This window comes from Balearica regulorum, chromosome Z (genome assembly GCF_011004875.1).
Source record: "Balearica regulorum gibbericeps isolate bBalReg1 chromosome Z, bBalReg1.pri, whole genome shotgun sequence".
Lineage (NCBI taxonomy): Eukaryota > Metazoa > Chordata > Aves > Gruiformes > Gruidae > Balearica > Balearica regulorum.
Genome location: NC_046220.1, coordinates 60,234,744 through 60,257,378, shown reverse-complemented (window position 1 = coordinate 60,257,378; position 22,635 = coordinate 60,234,744). Strand labels below are relative to the sequence as shown.

Sequence of the window (22,635 nt, the reverse complement as noted above, 5' to 3'; positions counted from 1 at the left end):
CTCTGGGTGGCATTGATGGGAAGCTGGTTTTGTCCACAAAAGAAGGTATCAGCACTCCTAAGTACAAGGGCTCGGTTCAGACAATGTGTCTGCGTCTGACCCCGTCTCAGAAAACTCAAGCCAGGTGCTTTTCACTGCAGATTCATGACCTCCGAAAATACTTCAAGTGTCTTCACTGTATCTGATTGGTTACCTTAAGACTGTATTAATTGATTAAATAAATTCTGAAGTAACACTAACCTTAAATGCAATGTTTCTGTAGCAGGCATAGAAGATTTTGTAATAGCTAGCTGTGTGTGTTTTCTCCCACCCCCAGCTTACCCAGCACTAACTACTGACATAACCTGCCTATAAGTAAACAGGCTGCCGCACTGCGCTAACGACGGCTCAACGCAGCGCTGCAGGAATGCACCGACTTCAGCAGTTGTATTCACAAGCTCTTAGGGTGCAAAAGAAGGTGACACTGACTCACCCAAAGCCAAGTCAAGCAGAAGGTGAACCAATACCCGCTGACAAGCTGACGGCCTCGGCTGGTCCGCGCTGGCCACAGGCACAGGCAGGGATGCCACCGTGCTCTCCGGCATGCCCCGTACACCCAGCTACACTTGCTTCTACATTATTTGCCAAAGTTTAATATGTGTTATGAATATTTTTCTGAAATTATTAAATTCAATCTAAACTTTGATAGGAGGTACTGACTGCATCTGGTACACAATGCCCTGACAGGATAAGCCTCAGCATTTTTCCTACAAATTTCCTCCTCTTTACACAATTGGAAGAGCATGCACTTCTCCAAAAAGTCTGAGTGCTCTTTTTACACTACTTTTAAAGTTAGTATGTTCCTCATTTTTGTCCTTTGTTTGTTAGCACTTAATAAAAGGAATTATAATGAAATAGGAATAAGCAACATTGTAAACACATAGGAATTTGATCTTATAACGTGCATCAAGATTTTAGTCTTACACAAGCAAACTAAGCTCCTGAACAGCATATCCCTTCTCATTCACATATCCTCCTTCTTTGCCAGCTATGTGAAGATACACTGACACTAGAAATCCAGGTCGTGATTTTAACCTATATAACCAAATCCACTAAATTATTAGCCAAGCCTTAAGGATTACCACTTTAGATAAAACCAACATGATCCCTGGAGATCTAAGTCACCCTAATTTCAGTATGACAAAGAACATGCATTCATTTCTTTTGATGTTATTTAAAGGGTTGCCACAATTTCCTGAAGTGGAAAAAATAAATTACCTATTTCAGTTTTTCTAGACTTAAAAAAAAAAAGCAATGAAGATGCAGGTTAATGCTTACAGATTGCTGCTTCTTTTATATTGTTATTGGCATCACTGATTCCTTTTTGTATTTCATCCAGCCACAGAAGTGCTGATTCATCTTGAGATTCCTAGAAAAAGATAGACAAAAGCCTTGAAAAAGCCTGAATTATAACAAAAGTTGTCTGAACGTACTGATAGAGGTCAGATATAGAATCTCCTCTTGTGAAGCCCTTGGACACTAAAAAATTTGACTGTTTAAAATCAGCAATAAAACACGTTCATATTCTATTTATTGATTTGAATAAACTCGTGTTCAAATACAAAGCTCTGAAAGTTTTCATGTATAGAAGACACCATCCTGCTAAAGATAAATAAAAATTTTGAGCAGAGCGAGAAACATTTTCATTTCCATGATGCATAGGCAAAGTAACCTGAGTGTCAAATAAAACCACACTATGAGGCAGCACTGTTACAGTAGTATAAAGAGCACAAAGCAGAAGACTGCAGGAAGTTGGCTTTCTTTCGGAATCCCTTATTTGGAAAAGGTTCCACATGTACACCTGAGTACCTAACACATTAGTAAATAACAGCAAAAACTGACATAGAAAGACAGCTCAGGCTTAGTAATGATGACTTAGCTCAGGGGGTAAATGTTTCAGGAATTAAGCAGCAGAGCAGGTCTCACTCTTCCCACAGGCTAACAGTGCATGGCATTAAACCCAAGTTAAAATAGAAGGTGCAGGAAAGTGGGCTCTGCATCCCCACTAACCAACCCTGCTCTGGCTGCCCAGGTTCACAGACAAACCAACATTTCAACTGAGAAAATAGGTTTTTGGAGCTAAAGTGACATTTAAAATCTAATCCAGTAGGTGGGGATACAAAATTCATTCTAAAGAGGAAATAGGATTGCCAGGTCTATAAAAGACTAATGATGAGAGAAACTGGAATGTAGTGATTTGATAAAGATCTAGGAGTATATATGCACAAGTATTTCAGGAAAAAAAAACCAGAAACTCTCTCAAGCTAAACAGTGAAGACAAAGAACGAGCTTCACAATGAACATGCCTGGTTTTGCACCCAACTCAAGGCCAAAAATTCAATAAATCTGTTATCCGCAGAAATTACAAAGAGAAAACAGGGTAAAAAACCCTAAAGACAGAGTCCTCAGTTTGCATCATATATGTAAACAAGGTAGCTGAATATCTAAATAAAATCAATTAGTGTCATGCAATATCCTGACAGTGGACACAGACCACAAGTTTTTCTAATAAGAAAGTTAGAGTTAACACTTGAGAGAGTGTATACTAAATTCCCAAACTACAGCTGACAATTTTGAGAAAAGGATTGAGAAACTGAAAAGAATTCCGTATTTGGTGTCCAGCTTTTACATACTAAATACAAGAACAGACACAAATACTGCTCTGGAGCCAAGTACAGCTTATGCTGAGCCTCACCGCTAGCTTGGAAGCAAGACCAAGACTTGGGCTAATTTTGTCTGCTGAAGCTAGCTGTTATTTGGCATTCAAATTAAAAAAACAAATACACACCAAAAAAAAACCCCAAAAAACAAAGCCAGGCAGAGAAAAAGGAAGGGATCAACAAAACAGCAGATGTAAATAGGGGAAAGGTTTTAAAGGAGGCTGCAGGCTTTGGAGGGGTGGGAACTGTCTGAGTAGAGCCGTCAGCCGGACTGAAGGAGCACGGACAGCTAACTGCGGGTAGGAAGCAAAGCAGAGCACAGTTTTCTTAAGGCATATTTGTATGTACGTGTGGCTTGCTTTCACCTTTACATTTGCTAAACTGAGATCACCACACTCTTCTCCAAGGCTGGTTTCTTCCTTCAGAGGGGTACAGAGTTCAGCAACATGGCATTTTGGTCTGTGGCTGAGACACTTGAGGCTTTACTAAACACACCCTTTGATTTTGCCAGAAAACACCTTTTTGCCCCAAGTATCCGTATGTACAAATTCCAATAGAATCTCCCACATCGGGTTCAGGCCCATGGTAAATTAGGAGTTAAATTGCTGCTGTAAAGCAATTTTATCTCTGTGTTGGGCAGAGGCTGAAACTGAGTCATGTGTGCATATTTGGATACGTCACACCCTCTTGCTGTGGTAGACAAAGAACAAACTAGCTCCTTACCATAAACCTCATGCCTACAGGATGCTTCTGGGGGACAGATCGACCCTTCTTTAGTCCCTTACAAAGGGGAAAAAATCCCCCAACAAAGAGCCTCTTGAGATGAACTAGAACAGCATCAGTTGTCTGGCTAGCTGGATTTCACATACTACAATGAAGATACTGGTTTTCACTGGACTGCTCTCTCTTGCCTCCAGTCTTTTCACAACAGGTGAGTCCCCCCTTTCTGTATCTATTCCATATTTTAGTCAATAACAGGAGCTTTTTGATAATGTTGGCTCTTCACTAGCTTAAATGGGTTGTACATGCATCATAGAAATCTATACTCTAGGAAGTTTCACTTAAGGCAGATTTTTATTCTTCCATTTCAGTGACACCTTAACACCCCCACCCCCACCCCCCACCCCCCCCCAGTCACTTTCTATGAGGAATTTTATTTAAGGGATCTTTCTGCGCTTACTGGAGATGCACCCTCACTGTAGTATTTCTGTATCGATATGATAATCTTAAACCTGTAGTGTCTTGTTCTTTCTGCTTTAAAACATTCAACAGAATTACGACTTCACAGATGGTGCTATTAGAAGGAAATAGTCAGATAACTATTGTGACAAAAATAACCAAAGGAAATGATCAAATAACCCCACTACTTTTTTCTCACTGTAATTAAAGTTATTTTCAAACAAAGCTCATTTTTAAAAGCTTTTTTGTAAATATACACTACATATATATACACGCACATGCGTGCAGACATGTCTTTTAAATACTGATTAAAATTCATTTTCTGGATTAACAATGCAGAAAATTACTAAAAGGGATGCAGTCTCATTATAATTTCAAAACATTCTACCGTAAGTCTGCCAGTGAGCATTGATAAAAATATGTTATTCCAATATGGAAGGGTAAAAGAAAAACCCACAGGTTTTCATCCAAATTTCAGTTTGCTTCTGAATTCCAGTTTCAAGACGCATGCTGTAAGTTTTACATGAAGTCTCTTTAAACACAGCTAAGAAAATTTTTAAATGACAAACTTAACTTCACAGCTGTTCATTCTGCAATATCTATTTTGCAACACATGGGTTTAGAAAGTATTCTGAACACATTTTGTGCTTCATCTGGAAGTGTCAATGTCTCTACAAAGTTCTCTACTAAAGACTGAGGAACAGGCATTAATAAAAGTGGCATCATTGGCTTTGCCCACATGCTCGCGATACTTACTCACTAAAAATTTTCCTGCTGCGTGAGAAGTTTTATTCACTTACCAATAAATTTAATCTAATATCAGCCCAAGCATTTGTTTTCAGTTCTCAAGACTAACTGCCCTTCCTCACATACGAGAAGCTGAAAAGATCTGGTTTGCTTTAGACAGAAGCTGAAGAATAACATTAATTTGATATGTGAGACCAAAAAAATTAAGCATTATTTCAATTGCCTAATTTGACATAGGCAAGACAGCACTTTTTGCATCTTTCGCAGTCATGAGTTTTATCCATTAAGTGACAAGGATAGTGCTGCTGTTTGCTTTGGAAATTCTGATCAAGCCTAGACCAAGGCTGCTGCTTATACAATGAGTTACCAACATTGCTAATACTGGGAAAAGCCCTCTACAGGTGATAAACGTTACACAAATGTCTGATATTTTTTGCCAAAGATTACTGAAAACATGCAAAAATGCAGAAAGAGCACCTTAATGCTAAATTCATGCTAAATTTTCAGGGTTGGGTGTGAGATGACAAAATAGGTGAAGATTGTCCTTGAGTACATTTGATATGAACACTCAAAGCAAAAAAGAATGCCACCAAATCTTTTAAACATATATTGCTTTTCACATGGATATGTTTGCTTTTCTCTGTACCTAAAGGTGAATTATATTGCTAATCCAGTAGTTCGCTCTTTTAAACAATTTTAATTTTTCTTAAGCTTCAGAATTTTCACTGAATGGCTCTGCAATTAAAACGGTGTCTCTTATCAAGACTTTCCGTGGAATTTCAGCAAGAGACTACGATTACATCCCCCCATACGCTATAGAAGGGGAGACAACGACCATCCATATCAGAGAACACAAATGCTCTTCAAAAAAGTCAAATGACTCCACTTTAATAGAAGTGAACAACACTACGCTGGAGTACCTAACTGGTTCTCTGAGCAACAAGCTAATACCCGCTGTCTACCTCAGTGCTGTTTTATTGGGTGTACCATCTAATGCCATCATTTTGTGGATGCTGCTCTTCAGGATCCGGTCTGTGTGCACTGCCATCCTCTACACAAACTTGGCAGTTTCAGACCTGCTCTTCTGCATCATGCTGCCCTTCAAAATAGCGTACCACATCAATGGGAACAACTGGATTTTTGGGGAAATGATGTGTCGAACTACCACTGCAGTGTTTTACGGCAACATGTACTGCTCTATTCTGCTGCTTACGTGCATCAGCGTCAGCCGCTACGTGGCCATCGTTCACCCCTTCACCTACAAGAGCCTGCCGAAACGTGCCTATGCCATCACAGTCTGTGCTACTGTGTGGACCATCGTCTTCTTGTACATGCTCCCACTTTGCATTATGCAGCAAAGCTATTATGTGAAACAACTGGGCATTTATACCTGCCATGATGTGCACAATGCCTGTGAAACAATATCTTCCTTCCAGTTCTACTACTATGTTTCTTTAGCTATCTTTGGGTTTTTAATACCTCTTGCAATTATTGTTTTTTGCTATGTCTCAATTATACAAACACTCAAGACTCATGAATGGTTCTGGTACGTTAAAGTCAGTCTTTTAATCCTTACCATCTTTGCTATTTGCTTTGTGCCAAGCAATATTATCCTCATTATCCATCACATCAACTATTACTATTACAACACAGATGGCTTGTATTCTTTTTATTTAATTGCTTTATGCCTTAGCAGCTTAAACAGTTGTCTTGATCCTTTCCTTTATTTTCTGATGTCAAAAATTAGAAGTCAATCCAATATTTATCTAACAATGGTTAAAATATCCAGGGAAAAATGAATTTAGTTCTATTTTTGTATTATTGGAATTACAGTTTTGTATAGTGTTAACCTAGACCACCACAAACCTCAGGTGCAACAATTAAAAAATTAAAAGGTGTTAAAACCCCCACAATCTCAGTAAAATATATTCAGAAATACACTTCTCCAGCTCTAATTTTATCATGTGTATTGCAACATCTGGTGTACTTAGATTCAGGGAAGTGGCTCCACCCCTCCATTTCCTTCTGAGATGACAACTTTCATGGCCATGGAGAAGAAACCAGAATATCAGTCACCACAGCCTCTGAATACCAGAGGAGGAATCAATATCCAAACAACAATTTTAGGCCCATTCATGGTTTCCAAATACTTCAAATCAGGTCTCAGCCCACAATCACTGCAGGAAGCTTTTGGCCCAGTGGAAATGGGAACAAGTAAAAGCCCTTTGTACGTGCCCAGGAGCTGTTGAGCTTTGCAGAAGCTCCCTGTCACATAGCCAAGAGCAAGTACTGCCCTGGATGTTGGAAATAAAGAACCAGAGTGCCCATAGGAGTGGTAAATCTACAGCCATAGACATGGAGTCCGACACTTCCAAGGCAGCATCTCCTATGAGGCTGCTTAACCAGCTTTGCACTGGAGACTTGTTCTTCCACTTTGTCAGCGCCTGCTCTCCTCTAGACCATGAGGATTGCTGGGAGCTGACCCTTATCAGTGTGAATCCAGGCATGTATTATTCTTGCTTGGTAAGCAAAGCAGGGAAGCTGTTTTGTAGTATTCTGTATTTCCACATCCTCACAGGAAATACCTAGTGTTACAAACACTGAAGCTAGTTATGATTGATTGTCCACATTAGTAAAGGGTCAGCTTTTATGTTTACAGAAATTCAAAAGCTACGTATATATATTGAGTACAACTTCCCACAAAATGAGATCAGTGGTTGGCATTTGTAAGTACAGTGTGTAAGACAGTGATGAGAAAAAGTGTTTTACATCAGTTTGATAGTAGTACTGTAAAAAAACTTTACTTAAATAAAATCATTTGCCCTGGAAAATGCCTTCAAAGAATTTGCAGCCGAATAAGACTTTCCTTCTTCAATTTCTTCTGGCTCCTAATTTAAGTTAGTTTTAATCACGCCATTCCCTCAATATGCACAACAGCAGATTTTAAAGATAACTTTAAAATAATCCAGATGTTTTAAAACTGTTGTAAATAAAAAAATGTGAACCTAACTGTAAAACCAGTGTGCCTGTCACTCAAAAAATAAAATAACACAGGAACCATTTCAGAGTTTAGCACATCTGTTTAACTTTTCAGGTATCCATAACACACTCCCTAAACACAGGGTTTCTCTTCACTGGGGCCTGAATACACTTGGTTTGAAACAGCCTTGAGAACTGTTAGAAGCTGTGGTTTAAGATTACAAGAATAAATAAATTCCAGCATTGCATTTTCAATTTCAAGCAAGGAGCAAGTAGGTGTGATGTGAGCTTAAGACTGTAACAGGTACTGGGAGATTTGGGTGCAAATTCTACTTCCCCAAAGCCATCACAGCTACAGGGACATGACAGCAGGCTGGTTAGAGTAAATGAGCAGGTTTGACCCATATGTTTTGCCAGACACTGGGGAACACAGGAAATTCACAGGCAGACCTATCTGATCCTTGTAAATCAAATATTTCCTTTTACGACAGCTCACTCTTAAAACATGCTGAATGCAATTAAAGGCAGATCTGCTATATAAACAGGGCTCAGAAAAAGTGGGGATTAGACAGACTTCAGATATTGCATTATCTATTAAACTCTGTTTTTTTAAGGAAAGTTCAATCTAAATCATATATCTGCACCTAAAGAACGATGTGATTGACCAGCACAGAAAGTAAGTGAGAATAATGCATCTGAGTATTTATTTGGGGAGCTCCTGTTTACAGGAGATGTTTTAAGTAGTTATGAAAGGACTGCAAAAACAAAATACCTCAGGAGAAAAAGGCCAGTGGGAGTCTCTAGGAACATCACAAATTTTTGCATGAGAAAATTTCAAAGAGATTGTACAATTTTTGTTCCAAAACTTGGAGACGCCCATTTGTTTCCTATCAGTACGTTCACATAGGGACAGGAGCAGGCACACCAGGTTTGCACCCAGGGAGCACAGCAGCAGGAGTGAGCTGGGGCAGGGCTGGTGTGCAGGCACATGGGTGTCTGTGGGCTGTAGGTCTCTGTCTCGGGGACATCCCACCTCACTGCACATGCACAAAGGGGGTCTGGCATGTCCCGGGCCAGCACTGCGCAGCCACCACCTGCATGGACACTCTCTGCAGGCAAGTACCAACTCTGGCCCTTCCAGGGCAGGTAAAGTAGTCAGCATGCCCTAAACCCTCCCCAGCACACATGGCAAGGGAGGAGGCTTTTCAGGATCCAGGGCTTGGTGAAACCAGCCCTTACCTGGGAACCCAAACAAGAAATTGAGATGTGCAAACGCCTTTTGAAAACTCTGGTAGTGGATTGCAGAAACAGTTTCACAGCAGGTACCACAGGTGAGGTGGCAAGATAGCCAGAAGATATTTCTACAAGTTCAGGGACTTTCTCCGGCTGACCATGTTACTTTAGGAAAGCATTATGTGAATTTTAAGCATCTTTTCCAAGCACTGGACATTTTAAGTGCTGTGCTAGTAGCTTTAGCTAATCTCATGTTCAGTCACATCCTGCAAGCTGTTAGGCTGATCTTTGTTTACGCTTCCCTGAGCTGTGATGCTAACCAGGGCACTGCTTTTGGGGAAGCAGATAGCCATATCCTGCTGAGAGAGGTTTAAACTGAAGGCACACACAAGACAACCAGCTTGTTGTTGCTAGATAAAGCCAGAACAGAAATACGTACAAAGGTCCATTATAAAACACCAGATTTAAGCAACAGACTCCTCAAAGTACTTCCTAGAGGTTTGTTAAGGAACACCATGACTCCTTCAGCATGACTACAGCTCCTTTCTGGCAGAAACCTCAATTCCCATCCACATTGTAAGTCCTTGCCTGACACAGTCTAGTAACTAGATCCTTGCACAAATTCATAACTACATCAGGGCCGCTGCTTCCCACATTTTACAATAGCTACAGCAACCTAGTAGAATTAAAAATAAGCAAGGTTGTGTCAAATCAGTAGTGACACACATGCAGAATATATCTTAGTATAAATACATGGAGAATTAATCCCCTTGGCCAGTAAGAATAGGTTGTAGTGAAAAATTACTTAGTGCCAGTTTGTGGTCATTGGCTTACTTTCAAGGCCATTGGCACAGCTCATCCTAACATTGCGGGAAACACGACAGGGACACACATGTAGATGAAAAGACATGGCATTTCAGTTCTGACAAACAGCAAAAGTCCAAGCTCTAACCTTGCATTTCTCTGCTTTGGCGTGGTGCAGAACATCCTGATAATGCCTTGCATTTACTGGTCTCACATCTTGCAGCTTGGCTGTGGGCAACAGTAGGGCTTCTAGAGTTTTCTCAGGATTTCCTTGGTCAATTGCTTCATTAATGTGGCCGATTGCAATGATTCCTATGAAATGGAAAAGTTATTAAACACATAGTCAAAGAAAGATGCAACTTATCCGATATCAGGTACAAACAAAGCAATGACATAAAGAAGAGAAAAATCAAGTAACAATAAGCAGAGGCAGCAACAGCAGCTGATTTAAAAATATTTTAGCACAAGTATTGTGAAGCTATTAAGTTGTACAGTTTTCCTTTCTGCCACAGTTATTTATTCATCTGAATCTACCTCTTCATAAAAATCAAATTTTATCCTTGCTGAAAAAAGGAAAACAGCCTTCCCTACTTTCAGGGCAAGAGTATCTATGTGAGCTTTAAGGAAAGGTTGGGTGTCACATCTAAATATGTTCACCTACATACTGGCTCAGTGCTGAAAAAACTTATTTTCAAGTGATTTCGGACCAGATAACTTGAAACCCTGACTTGGACAAACACATACGTACTGACCTCCTAGCTACAACATTACACAGCAACTTAGCTTCATTTCTTTAAATTTTATCTTAAATAACCAATCTGATAATATTGACCTTAAGAGAAATCACTTGATTGTTTAGACCCAGTGGCACTCAAGACTTCAGTCAGCAGATAACATGGTCCCATAAAACCTCTAACTCATTTTCTTCAGACTGGTCTCAACATTTTAAAATCAATTTCTTCCTAGCCCTAATGCTGAAACGCGCTGCTCGGGGTACTTTCTCCCTGCAGCCACTGCAGAAGGCCACCAGCCACAGGCTTCCCCACCACCTGTGAGGGATGCCATCCCTGCCAGCAGCAGATCATCTCTCACCAAGTCTCTCCTTGACCCACCGCAGCCCAGCTAGTGGAGTCATGGATCCATACCCTCAGAAGGTTTTGGGAATGAGCAATTTTTCTAGGGTGCTACCACAAATGAGGGACCATGCAGACATGTGGGCTTGCTTATGGAAACAGAGGCCACCCTTCTTCCTCCCCTCTCTGCCCCAAAAAACCATGTCCCAGGCAGAGGCCAATGTCACTGAAAACAAGTGGAGCTGTTTTAGTACTAAAGACTGGCTCTCCTAATGTAAGACCACCTTTCTTAAGGCCTCTTTCAATCCTAGTGACCGCAGAGATTCAGACAAAAGAACAATTATGTCGGTCAAATTAGCTGCCCAGCATCCCACCCTGCCGGATGGCATGCATTGTGAGCAAGCTGCAAGAGTCCATGGCAACCACTTAACTAGATTTAGGAAGCAACAATCCATTTTTAGTATTTCTGTAATATAAAGCTGCTCTTACCAGTAATGAAACAGTAGCACACATGACACTGACGGCAGTGCAGGAAGGGCACACGCACCATGCATCAGTGACACCCTGGAAACAGCCTGCACCTTACAAAGGCTCTCAAATTATACTCCAGACTGCTTCCCAAATGCCAACCTCTCCTTCCCTTGCTCCAGCAAATCAGATCTAACTTGAGAGCCTCAAATTTTAGTAAAAAAAAAATCGTACTTCTATATCTAGTGTAGAAACTTGGTCCTTTAGCATTTTTGAAGCCCAAATGACCAGCTATCACATTTAAGACACCACCACCCTTTTAGGGCAATGCAGTTACATTCAGCTTCAAAAATAAACTCTAAATCCATTTATATTAGAAAAAGTAGGCATAAAAAGCTACTCTCAGATAGGAAATCAACTTACATAAAAGGAGAGCAGGACAGATGGTTGCACTGCATAACTTCTTACCAAGTCCCTTGTGAAAATCAAGGGCTTGAAAATCATTTACAATTAAAAAATTTTCCATAGGACACTGCTTGTAATTTCTTGCCCAATATGCTCTTTGCTTACAATTTCTGCAAAATCCCCAAAGTGAGACCATCCAGTGCAAATGCTGACAGATACTGCCAAGTGGGCAGAACCATGGCATTTGTAACACTGCAGAAGGCAGGCACCCTACAATGTCTTCGTATTTCAGACAGCCAAAACACAACCAGGAATACTTCAAGGACATTTAAAGACTAATGGGCATTGAAAATTATTTAATGGTCTTCTCTCTTGAAAAGTGTCTGTACAAGTCCATTCAGCACAGAAATTTATGTACCAAGGACCATACTATCATCTCTTCAGGCGCTGTAGAGGAAGAATTACTTACTTTCATTTTCTTCTTGAATTTGCATATTAACCATGTCAATGCAGTTCTGGATATCATTCCAGCTTAAATAATCTTGGCCTTGAGATGAAGCCTCTGACTTAATAGACAATAGTGTATCAGCATAACTATAAGAAGATATAAAATATATAAGTGTCTTTCATATAGAAGATACACTGCCATAAAAAATTAGTCAGCTCTATCATCCATCATTTAGTACCTAGTTGTTTCTTTTTTTTTTTCAATTAATGAATTTTGGAGAAACTCATCTCTTGCCAGAAATTATCAGACATGCAAGCTGCCTTGCTGGTTCTACACATGCATTTCAGGATCTGTACACTAATTTAGAGCACTTTTCCTGGCAACATGGAGTGATGGTAATACATACACTGAACATACACATTGCTGTATGGCACCACAGATAAATTTGGGAGAAACTATGGTCAGCTTCTTGCTACCTTAAGTTAAGACCAGAATTTCTGCCCTAGCATCAGGTAGCAGCACCTCCTGCTACCACCATGCTCCTTCCATGTGGAGGATAGTGGGCCATGGACAGAAGAAGGGAGTAAAAAATCATGCTCCTCTCCCCACAACTGAAGGTCCTCCAAGCACAGGCTCTGTAGCCTGTGTCTACTCTTCTTAGAAGGATCACAGATCACGATGAGCTGGAAACCTTTGTAGTAAACTCAGGTATACATAAGTTAAATAATTTTCATATTCCTGAATCAAGCATACAACTGCCACAATCAAATACCTGTCTTCTATTTCCAGCAGAAGCCTGAGAAATTAACAGTTGCCAGAAAAAATACAGGCAAAAATAATCATTTCCCACTCTGATTTGCCATTCCAGAATTCAGCAGCCTGCATTTAAGTGCTTTCTGAGCTAGAGGCTACGTATCACTGGATCAGGTTGCCCAGAGAGTTTGTGGATGCCCCATCCCTGGAAGTGTTTGTTGGGTGGGGCTTTGGGCAACGTGGTCTAGTGGAGGGTGTCCCTGCCCATGGCAAGGGGGTTGGAACTAGATGGTCTTTGAGGTCTCTTCCAACCCAAACCATTCTATGATCACTTTAATAGTTGCAAACAATGCTGTGCTCCATTAATCTATTTAATTTAAAATCTTATATGTACTTGAGGAACAAGTCCTCCTATTTAAGTGTTTTGTGAGATAGCAGTTCCTTATGTAAATTTTAAACTTGATGTTTGATAGTATCCAATCTTCTCCCTCCAATTCTCATAAAAAAAATGAAAACTAAAGTTATAAGAGGAACTAGCAACTTTTATTAACCCTCCCTACAACATGCACACTTTTGCTGACCTATGTCATATTTCCCCTAAATTCTCTTTTCTAGGAAACACATTCCTAACAAGTTTATGTCCCACATTGCACTTTTTCTGACTCTACTTTATTCCTTCTGGTATTGTGCCATCCAAGCTTCCTGCAATATTCAATGTATGGTTGGCAGCACAGATTTATGTAATGGATTAATAAAATTTTATTTTAGTCTCTACTCCAACTAATTCCTAGTGTTTCATTTGTATTGACTGGCACAGGCCATAGTAATACCGGCCAAAAATTCTGCATTTGGTCACTTTGGGGCCCATTTCTATATATTTATAATGTTGCTTCTCTTGCCCACAAGTATCACTTTACATTAGCAGAGGCCAAGTAGCAGATTAATTTTGCTCCACCTTATGGCATTCTGCTCCCTCTAACCAAACCACTGGCCTCTTACTCCTATCCTGATGGCTTGGAGACACCTTCCAGGTGAGACACCTAGCAAGGGCAGCTCTCAGATTCATGTTCACCAGGCTGCCAGGGAAGATCTTCAGCCACTGCTGTCTGTTTTGCCTAGTAATGCCTTCAAACGGCACATGGAGGTTTCTACCACCTGTGACAAGGCAAGAACTAGTCCATGCCCCCACATGCTAGGGGCTCAGGTCTCTCACAAATTGTAGTGTTACCTGATATGTTTTGCAGGTACACAGAAGAGCGCAGAGGTAGCAGCACATGGCTATGACATGTCAGGCATGTGGCAGTGAAAGCAGCTGGCAGCTGAGCCAAGGCTATTAAGTAATGTTGAACATGCATGTGTGCCACAGCATTTTACTCAGCTTTTTAGTAAGCAAGACTGCTATATTTTTCAGAGCTTTGCAATTCTTAAGCAAAAAAAAAAAGGTCAACTGTAATTATCAGGGACCTCCTGGACCTTAAGGCATGAAACACAACTTCATTCCAAAGATGATCTTGTGGTATTGCAGAGAGGTTACTAATTAACTGTTCCCAGCTACAGTTGGTTTATGTTTTGGCATCTGCAAAAATTCTTGCCAGATCTTAATGTTTGCTTTCTGAGGATATTTTCCCTACACCTCACATATCCTTGGCCCTCAGACATCTGAGGTTGTGTGATTGCTTATACTTATGGATACACAACTAGTTCAGCAATTGTCACATTATCCCTTCTTAACTTATAACACAGATGTTTATCTTGCAGGTCTTTCGACTTCATAGCAACAACACAGGACAGCCTACCTAGTAAAATGCCTACTTATCCTTTTGCAAAAGTTGCCAAGTCTCATCCAGACAAGACAAAATGAACCTTTACCGTTGAAAGTTTTCCTCCTCCAGATTATTGAAGCCAATGCATGGGTTTCTGAGATGATTCTTTATCATTAGGATGTCCTTATTTTCCAAGGCCTGGTTTAGCAACACAACAGCTGACAACATTTCTACTGCAATAGACAGTTCATCATGTGCCAAGTAGTTCTGTAGGACAATAATGTACCACAGTCAGGAAGCTAAATAAGCAGTGTAACGAATTTAAGTTACACAGTCTAGATACCATCAAGGAGATGGACTTGATTTAAAAAGCCTGGCAAATTTCCTAGTCACAGGCATGTCAGATTAACACAACACTGGTGGTAGAGCTTACTGGGTTTGCCACACATCCCCTTCAGCCTTTCCTTCTTCTGTGCCACAGTCCCATCTATTCTGGTCTTATCCTCATAGCAGAGGATTACTTTTGCTCATAATATATATAACAGGGTTAGTCCTTATTAAGAGCATGCAACTATTAAAAAATATCAGTTGATCTGTTGCAACACAAGAGCTTAGCCGGAGCAAAGTGTGCAAAGAAACAAATTCTGTGATTCAATATCCCCTATTCAACCAAAACCATTCATGCAATATATAACACCATGGCAAGAGAACTAAGTCTGATTTTACACAATGTGCTATGTTTGTGCTCTTTCTATGTAACATCAGTGAGCAGGTCGTTTCACTCTTACCACAGCATTCTGTTGTTGGAGGTTGAACAGCTCAGTCTGATAGACAACAGCAGCAAATGAGTGAACAACAGGTAGCTGCGCTTCCGGTTTCATCAGTGCAACCAGTGTTTTACTAGGATCACAGTTACGAATTGCAGTATTGATATTGTCAACTGCTATAAGTTCTAGAGAACAGCAGGGAAAGAAAAGCCTATTAACTTTCATATGCCTTTTGCTCTTTATGCCATGCAGATGACAATTAGATTATTCCAAAGAATATAACTTGCTGTCAGAGAGAAAACATATTTGTGTGAGAATCTTCAGACAACTGCTGAATGTTGCAAAAATAGTGTCTATTCAAAGGTATGCAGCAAATAATTGACTGGAGGACATTAAAGTTTCTCAACTTTTAGATATTAGAGAATGTTTATTGTACCATTAACCCAAAACAAGGAGCTGATCCCACCCTGGCACAGAGAAAGACCTAGCATCCATCCTGGGTTTGCTTGGGTATGTCAGCTCCAGCACCTCAGTCTTGCATCACCCCAAATGCTCCTTTCCTTCTGTGCTGCATTTCCTCCTTCGCCTCCTCCTTTTGGCAGGACCTAACTCAGCTAGCTAGACCAAACTTGTCCTGCAACACCAACAACATTTTTATTGTCCATTTCAGGAGGCCTAGTAGAAATTAGCCAGATTTGTTGGAGGGTTGGGATTTTTAGTAGCTGAACTGATGGAAAATCACATGCTAGAGCTTCTAGGACTTCCTCTACATGTCATCACCTGTTCGTTTGTTTAACAGTGTGGAAGATCAGCTCTCACAAGCACTGCCATCTAGAAATTATCTCCTCCTCTACAGCTCAAATTTCAAGTTAAACAGACCACCATAGAGGGGTATGAGCGTAACCCTTTTCAGCACCTGAACAACTTGCCTGTTTTGCTTTTTGCTGCACTGACTTCAGCAGAGGTTTGAACTCCAGCACAAAAATGCTGGAAAACACTTCCCACATGGGCAGCTGCAGAAACCTAACAACACCCCTTAGCTTAGTCACAGCCACCGTAATTGCACACCTGGAGGAGCCAACTCTGAAAAAACCCAGGCCAGGACGCACCCAGGAACATGTTGTACAAGGGACTTGGTCTTGCGCAAAGGGAAACAACCTTGAATGTTAGAGCTTATGTGGCAGAGTAAATGTCATTTCCATCAACAAAATAACCTTCATTTCCTCCACCTTATCTTATGGCTTCTCTCTCTACTATTACCCAGGGAATGCTTTTAGTCACCATTGACTGCTCAAGTCTGTACAAGACTGCTTGTATAGCAGACACCATCCACAATTCATCTATGCAGTGACCCTCAGAACTTATTATACAACACAAAGACTTTGAAAATGTTTCTGAATAACCAGACCCACATAAACAAGCCCCTCACCTCTCATTTCAGTTACTCTGAAGCATGGTCACACGAGGCCATGCTGTTCTTGAAGGTTTTCTCTATTGGCTGTTCCTGAGGTTAAAAAAAGGAAAGGCTCTCAAAGCTACAGCGTGCATGCTTTTTTACGGAAAAGAGCAGAGGAAAAGAGTCAGAGTCCACAAATGGACTGGACTAGCTCTGTAGGCAATAACCAAGCTACTGATTTCTATTTCAGGAACTGCGCATGCAACTTGCAAACCACACTTTACATAGTTCACATACCAATAGCAAACTCCACTATTTTTTCCTTTTCAAACCAAACAAAGAATGCTCTTCAGATCACTGTTACTGCTTTTCATACATCACTTCTTTCCTTCTTGTTTCCTTTACCAAGGAGCAAGTCTTTTAGAGAAAGTACTGCTCACCATGCCTAAATCTAAAAGACTAACATTTGAGGTAGCAAGTCAAACTTATCTTCTGGCTTAAGTTGACCTCAGAGTACAGCCTTCAGTCACGTTAGAAGAGCAATCAGCCTGGATTCAAAGCATTGGAAATAATACCAGAGACAAAACAGCCGCTAAGCCATGCCCAGACGTAGAATGAAGTGACAGCCATTTAACCAAAGCTGAACTTCCTAGCAAAGAGGTTTCCAGTCAAAAGCAGCAATACATGCACTGCAAATTTAGATCCCCCTTAACTATATATTTTTTATTTTTTTCCACAAACTATAACTTGTGTCTTGTGATATTCTTAGCAGGCTAAGAACAGGTCTAGATTTAGATACATGTGTCTAAAAATGGGAATAATTTTCCTCTGCTATGTGACTGCAAAATATTCCTCCATGTGATCATTCTATTGTAATTCTACAAGGATGGTCATTGCTCCCAAGTGATGATTAATATTGCACTGATAAGTATTTGATCAAGCCATCAAGCCATGCATTGTCTTCAGTTTTAGCCAATGTGTTTACCAGTGGCTCAAGTTATTCAAAGAAAAAAGTGTTAGCTACCTCAGATAGGAGTATATCTAATGCAGCACAGATTGGTGACTTGGCAATTATGACACTGGGAAGAACAGTTACAAAAGTAAAATGCAACACAAATGGTTTCAGCTTGAGAAACCTTGTTTACATGCAAGAAGTTGTGGATTCAATTAATCAGCTTAACATAATTAAATGGTGATGGTAAAAAATGAGTATTAAAACAGTTACTCACTAAACTTGTGAGCCTCAGCTTCCACATTGGCAACACTAACTTCTTTCTGTATTTCGCTTTTGTCGAGCATATTTGGGACCCCTGCTATCTAACAGATCAGAAAAAAAGATTTAATTATGCTTTTAAGTTTGTTGGGAGATAAGGGATAAAACCCCTTGATGGGACACTGGGATTTGATTATACTATCCCCTGTGCATCAAATACAATGTCACATTAAAAACAGCATTAATCTTTCCCTGTGATTTTTATTTTACTCAAAATGATGGAATTTTCTCCTTTAAACCCAATTGACTTTTTCATTGCTGTTAATGATTCGATATTATGTTTTGTTGTACTCAAGTTATAACTTATTTTCAAAGCAAAGTTAGTATTGGGGCGTCATGCTATATATCAAATTTTCTTCTTTTATCTTAGTAACTACTTATAAGGACATCATGCTCTTTAGAGTAAATGCAGATACTTTGGTGTCAGTTAGTACATCAATTATTCTAAAACCTTTATAAAACTATTTCATAAGTGATGCTGAAGGCAGAACACAGGCAATTTGTCTGTGGATTGAAATCAGCTAAAGAAAATGCAAACTGATGTGTAGTACCTGTTTCATTCGATTACCTGCATTTTCTGTTCTTTAGAATCACACAATTGCAATAGGTACCATGAGGAATTTTGCGGCAGAACTTCAAGTAGGCTCAGAGCAGGACGGTTCAAACCTGCCATCAGTGCCACTTCATCTTGCCGGTCAATAGCCTCATTCACTTGGACTAAAGCTACATGAACTGAAATGAAAACAATGCTTATAAACAGCAAATACGTTTTTGCGGGCCGGGGGAGGGGGGGGGGGAGCGGAAAGGCCGTTGCTGTCAGCATCTCGCTTTTTGTAAAAGCCAGCTAGGATGGCAAACTGTATCCAGCAGAGGATTATCTATTTCAAGATCAGTCCTGCAAAGGGAGTCTCTGGCTCTCTGCGAGCCTGTGTAGGAGCAGTTCACCCACAGCCACCTGGAAGCTTATGAATGAATTTTGGCTCTATATAGAAGAGGGGGTCAAAATTTACAGTATTCTGCACATAAAAGAAATTCAAACATAAGGCAACAGAGCAGGCAATAAGTGATTTGATTCTGAACTGAGAAATCCTTACAGCAAAACCCACAAATGCAGACATTAGCCCCCCAAAAGATTAGTAGAGAAGGAACAGCAAGAAAAAAAAAAACACTGTTGTAGACAGACATTAGCTATATCTGCATATTTTATAAGTTTCCACAGAAGTATTTTGTTTGTTCGTGTGGATTCAAGTCGCATTCAGCTGGAATCTGGGAGATCAAGTGTTAAGTGCACACTTCCATAAAGATCCAGAACGGCTTACTGTTTATCTTATTGATATTGCCTTGAATCTCAGCTTGTGTCAGCAGCTCCTCATAGACGTCTCTCTCTTCTTCAGAAATTGTGCCATTCTAAGAAAATAAAATTGTTGCTAGTACACACAAAAGCTTTGCAGAGAGAAAAGCTATTAGCAGGAGTCATTAAAACTGCATCAGCTGAAATTTGTTGGATATATTTACAAAATAATTTGTATACCACATGAACTAATGAAATTAGCACTTCATGGTAACTGTACGAGCAGTATTTAAAGCATTTTCTGTTTCCTGTAAAATAGCCATGTAAATATAGTGTAGCGTTTTTCAACTACAGAAAGCATTAGCTCTCATGTAAAAAAACAAATCAGATAATTTCACATTAAAGATCTATAGCAGAGGTTATAATTTATGCTCAAAAAAGTGTAATTTTCTTGCAACTTTTTTTAAAAAAATTGTTTTTTTCTAAGGCAGTTCATAGAGGAAAACTAGTCTTTTTGGTTTTAGTCTTCAAATATTTTATCCTCTGGTCAAAGTTAAGTTACATCATACTCATAGTAATCATTTTTATAAAATTGACTGTCAGCTTGTTGCATTACTATTATTATCTTATTTAATTTAAAAGTGTTAGGTTTTTTTTCCTAATTGCACTAATTTTTAAAGTTAAGTTAATTTTTAAAACAGTAATACTACAGCAGGAGAAGCAACATGAAGGAACATGCATACTAGGAGTGCTAATAAAATACCAGTACCTTAAGTCTTGCATTTGATGCTTTTCTCCGTTTAGCTTCAAAGAGTTCATTCTGATAGTCGAGTGCAAGTTCCTCATCCACATTTAGCAACATTGCGTTTGGGTTCCTCAGAGTTACAATGGTTTGCTCAGCTATTCCCTTCTCAATAGCTTCGTTAATTGCTATTACTGCTGCATGCACTAAAATTAAAAGCACAATCCTAAATTTCAGGAAGCAAAACATTCAAAACTGTTACTGTTTTCTGATTTATTTGAAATGAGTGCTTAATATATGTTCAACAGTTTGCATATTGCCCCTCGAGTATCCCACTCGTAATGTTTCCCCTAGACTACAGCAACAAAAGCACATAATGTTTGCTCAAAGGTGACACATTGCTGTCTGTTCCATGTTCTCCCTTCTCCCAACCAGCAGTTACTATTTTATTGACAGAAAGATGTATGACAGTTTTGCGTAAACTAACTGTATCTGAAAGATGCTACACAAGAATAGGGAAATTCAAAGTCCATGAAAATTGTCCTCCAGAAAACATAGTTAAGACTCCCCAGGCAGGGTGCCCTGCACCCCACACCTAAGCCTGTAATTCTGCCTGGGGTGAACTGGCCCCTTTCCTAACCGAGGATCACCATGACCAGCTGGAGAACCAGAGAGCCACCTTCAAAGCCACAGGACAGCAAACATGTAACAGGAGGAAAGAACACTCAAAGGTCTTGACAGGGTTTCCAAAACATTATTGCATAGGAAAATGGGAAAAAACATCATGGGACTCACTACAGCCATTGATCAGCTTAAGTGTTAAACACTCCCTTTGAGAAAACAAGAAAACAAATACTAAGCAAGTGCTTTACTCCAAGATTTTAAGTGTCAGAAAAGCTTGCTTTTCTACACAGCAAGTTTACATGAATGTACAAAATGAGGTGTAGAGTAATGGCTATCACACCCCTCCCAGGTATGCCCTGCACACATCTAGCCCTAAGATCAGTCTAAATAAAGGACTTTCACTAGAGCTACAGTTTCTCTGGACCTTCATGCCACAAAGAGACCCCAACAATTGTCTGGTGGCACATTCATCTCAAACATTTATCAGGAATTACATCATATATAGTAACATCTGTAAAATCCTTATCTAGATCTTACCCCAAAGGAGGTACACAGCAGCTTCCCATTTTTCACAACAGTTTGTCTGGGATTTACTGTCATGCAATCATGAGATATGTGAGGGAAAACACAAATGCCATCTTTCCTTATTCTATGAGTATTTACTTGCTATATGGCCTTGTATGGTTTTGCTAAAGTAGAGAAAAGTATTCAGTAAAAAAACACATTTTTGCATTAAGTTTAATGAGGGTCTATATTTTTGAGTTTAGAGCCTTCAGTTTCTTTCAGTATATGAAAGAAGCTTGTCAATGTTTAGGAAATTTGAGTATTTCTAAAAACAAAGGGGTGTACAAATTTAGGGAAGTAGAACAGAAGAGCACACCATGGGAAAGTCAACATGGGCAAATGAAGCGTGAAGTGAAGCTACACGTTCTCAAAGAGGGCAGCTACTCAGACAACTTGCCTAGCTGTTAGGTGGATGGACCATTGCTTAGCATTAAATTCATGCTAGAAATTGGTTCCAAATTTATTTTGCTCTAGTTCAGTCCAGCGCAGCATCAGATGGGAAACAAGGAGCTGGGACGATGAAGGAAAAGCAGAGACACATGCTGGTTCCTTTGACACTGAACTTTACAAACAAGGGAAGTTAAGATTGGACATTAGGAGAAGGTTCTTCACCAAGAGGGTGGTCGATCACTGGAACAGGCTCCCAAGGGACATGGTCACAACATCAGGCCTGTCAGAGTTCAAGGAGCATCTGGGCAACACTCTTAGTCATATAGTTTACTTCTAAGTAGTCCTGTGAGGAGCAGGGAGTTGGACTCTATGATCCTTATGGGTCACTTCCAACTTGAGATACTCTATGAACACCCAGATCAACTTCAAGGTTGTGCCACTCTTAGACACATGTATCACCCCCACATCCTCATCTAACAAAACACATAGTAAGGATGCAATCTCTCACTGACTTAAATGGAGTTAGCAAAAAGTAGTCAAAAGGTAGGTACAAGGTTAGGAGAGATGTGAACAGGTATTGGTGGATGTTGTGAACGCACCTACCAAGAGAAACAGTGAGAAGCCTGATTGGACTTGAAAGAGTAATCTGGAGGCATGGAATAACAGAGAGGGTTACTTGCACAACAAGTTGCTTTGAAAGCACTTAAGCTTACTCTTTGCATGATGATTTCTACTATTGCTGACAGCACAGCAGGAGTCATCAGCAGTTGTTTCACTTAATATGTCCTTTTGCTTACTCCACTTCGGAAGTAGGGTAGTAAACCCTTTCCTCTGACAGGATCTCCACATCCAACCTCACTAGTGTGAGAGGGTTCCTATAGCAGATGTTTCCTGTTCAGGGGCAGGGCATGTTATCTACGGCACACTCCTTGCCCACAGGGACAAAACCAGCATCAGGAAACCCCGCTTTTCTATGGAAGACTGAAAACATTTCAGAAGTTAAAGGAAATCCTACACAAACTATAATAAGCTTTCAG

General features: G+C 40.0%; 2 protein-coding genes across 6 annotated transcripts in view; one reads left to right on the top strand and one right to left on the bottom strand.

Annotated features, from left to right (window-relative positions):
* Window positions 1–22,635, bottom strand: part of IQGAP2 (IQ motif containing GTPase activating protein 2) — a 126,455-nt gene that overhangs the window by 30,016 nt on the left and 73,804 nt on the right. The window contains exons 8-16 of one of the 5 annotated variants that reach the window (XM_075741144.1): window positions 20,048–20,226; window positions 19,307–19,394; window positions 18,556–18,719; window positions 17,944–18,031; window positions 15,340–15,503; window positions 14,658–14,818; window positions 12,057–12,181; window positions 9,790–9,953; window positions 1,318–1,408 (exon numbers count right to left, since the gene is read on the bottom strand). In XM_075741144.1, the coding sequence (XP_075597259.1) occupies window positions 1,318–1,408; window positions 9,790–9,953; window positions 12,057–12,181; window positions 14,658–14,818; window positions 15,340–15,503; window positions 17,944–18,031; window positions 18,556–18,719; window positions 19,307–19,394; window positions 20,048–20,226 (1,224 nt within the window). Of the gene's footprint in view, window positions 1–1,317; window positions 1,409–9,789; window positions 9,954–12,056; window positions 12,182–14,657; window positions 14,819–15,339; window positions 15,504–17,943; window positions 18,032–18,555; window positions 18,720–19,306; window positions 19,395–20,047; window positions 20,227–22,635 lie in introns of those variants that run through there. The other 4 variants (XM_075741145.1, XM_075741146.1, XM_075741147.1 and 1 more) reach the window with 4 other exon arrangements.
* Window positions 3,409–7,685, top strand: F2RL2 (coagulation factor II thrombin receptor like 2). The gene is made up of 2 exons (XM_075741149.1): window positions 3,409–3,630; window positions 5,337–7,685. Exons 1-2 carry the CDS (start codon window positions 3,573–3,575, stop codon window positions 6,422–6,424), a joined length of 1,146 nt encoding a protein of 381 aa, XP_075597264.1. The 5' UTR covers window positions 3,409–3,572; the 3' UTR covers window positions 6,425–7,685.

Excerpts from the sequence above, each read along its gene's own strand:
- F2RL2 (XM_075741149.1), top strand. The coding sequence starts at position 3,573 with ATGAAGATACTGGTTTTCACTGGACTGCTCTCTCTTGCCTCCAGTCTT. Across the intron at positions 3,631-5,336 it reads CTCCAGTCTTTTCACAACAG|CTTCAGAATTTTCACTGAAT; the intron begins GTGAGTCCCCCC and ends ATTTTTCTTAAG.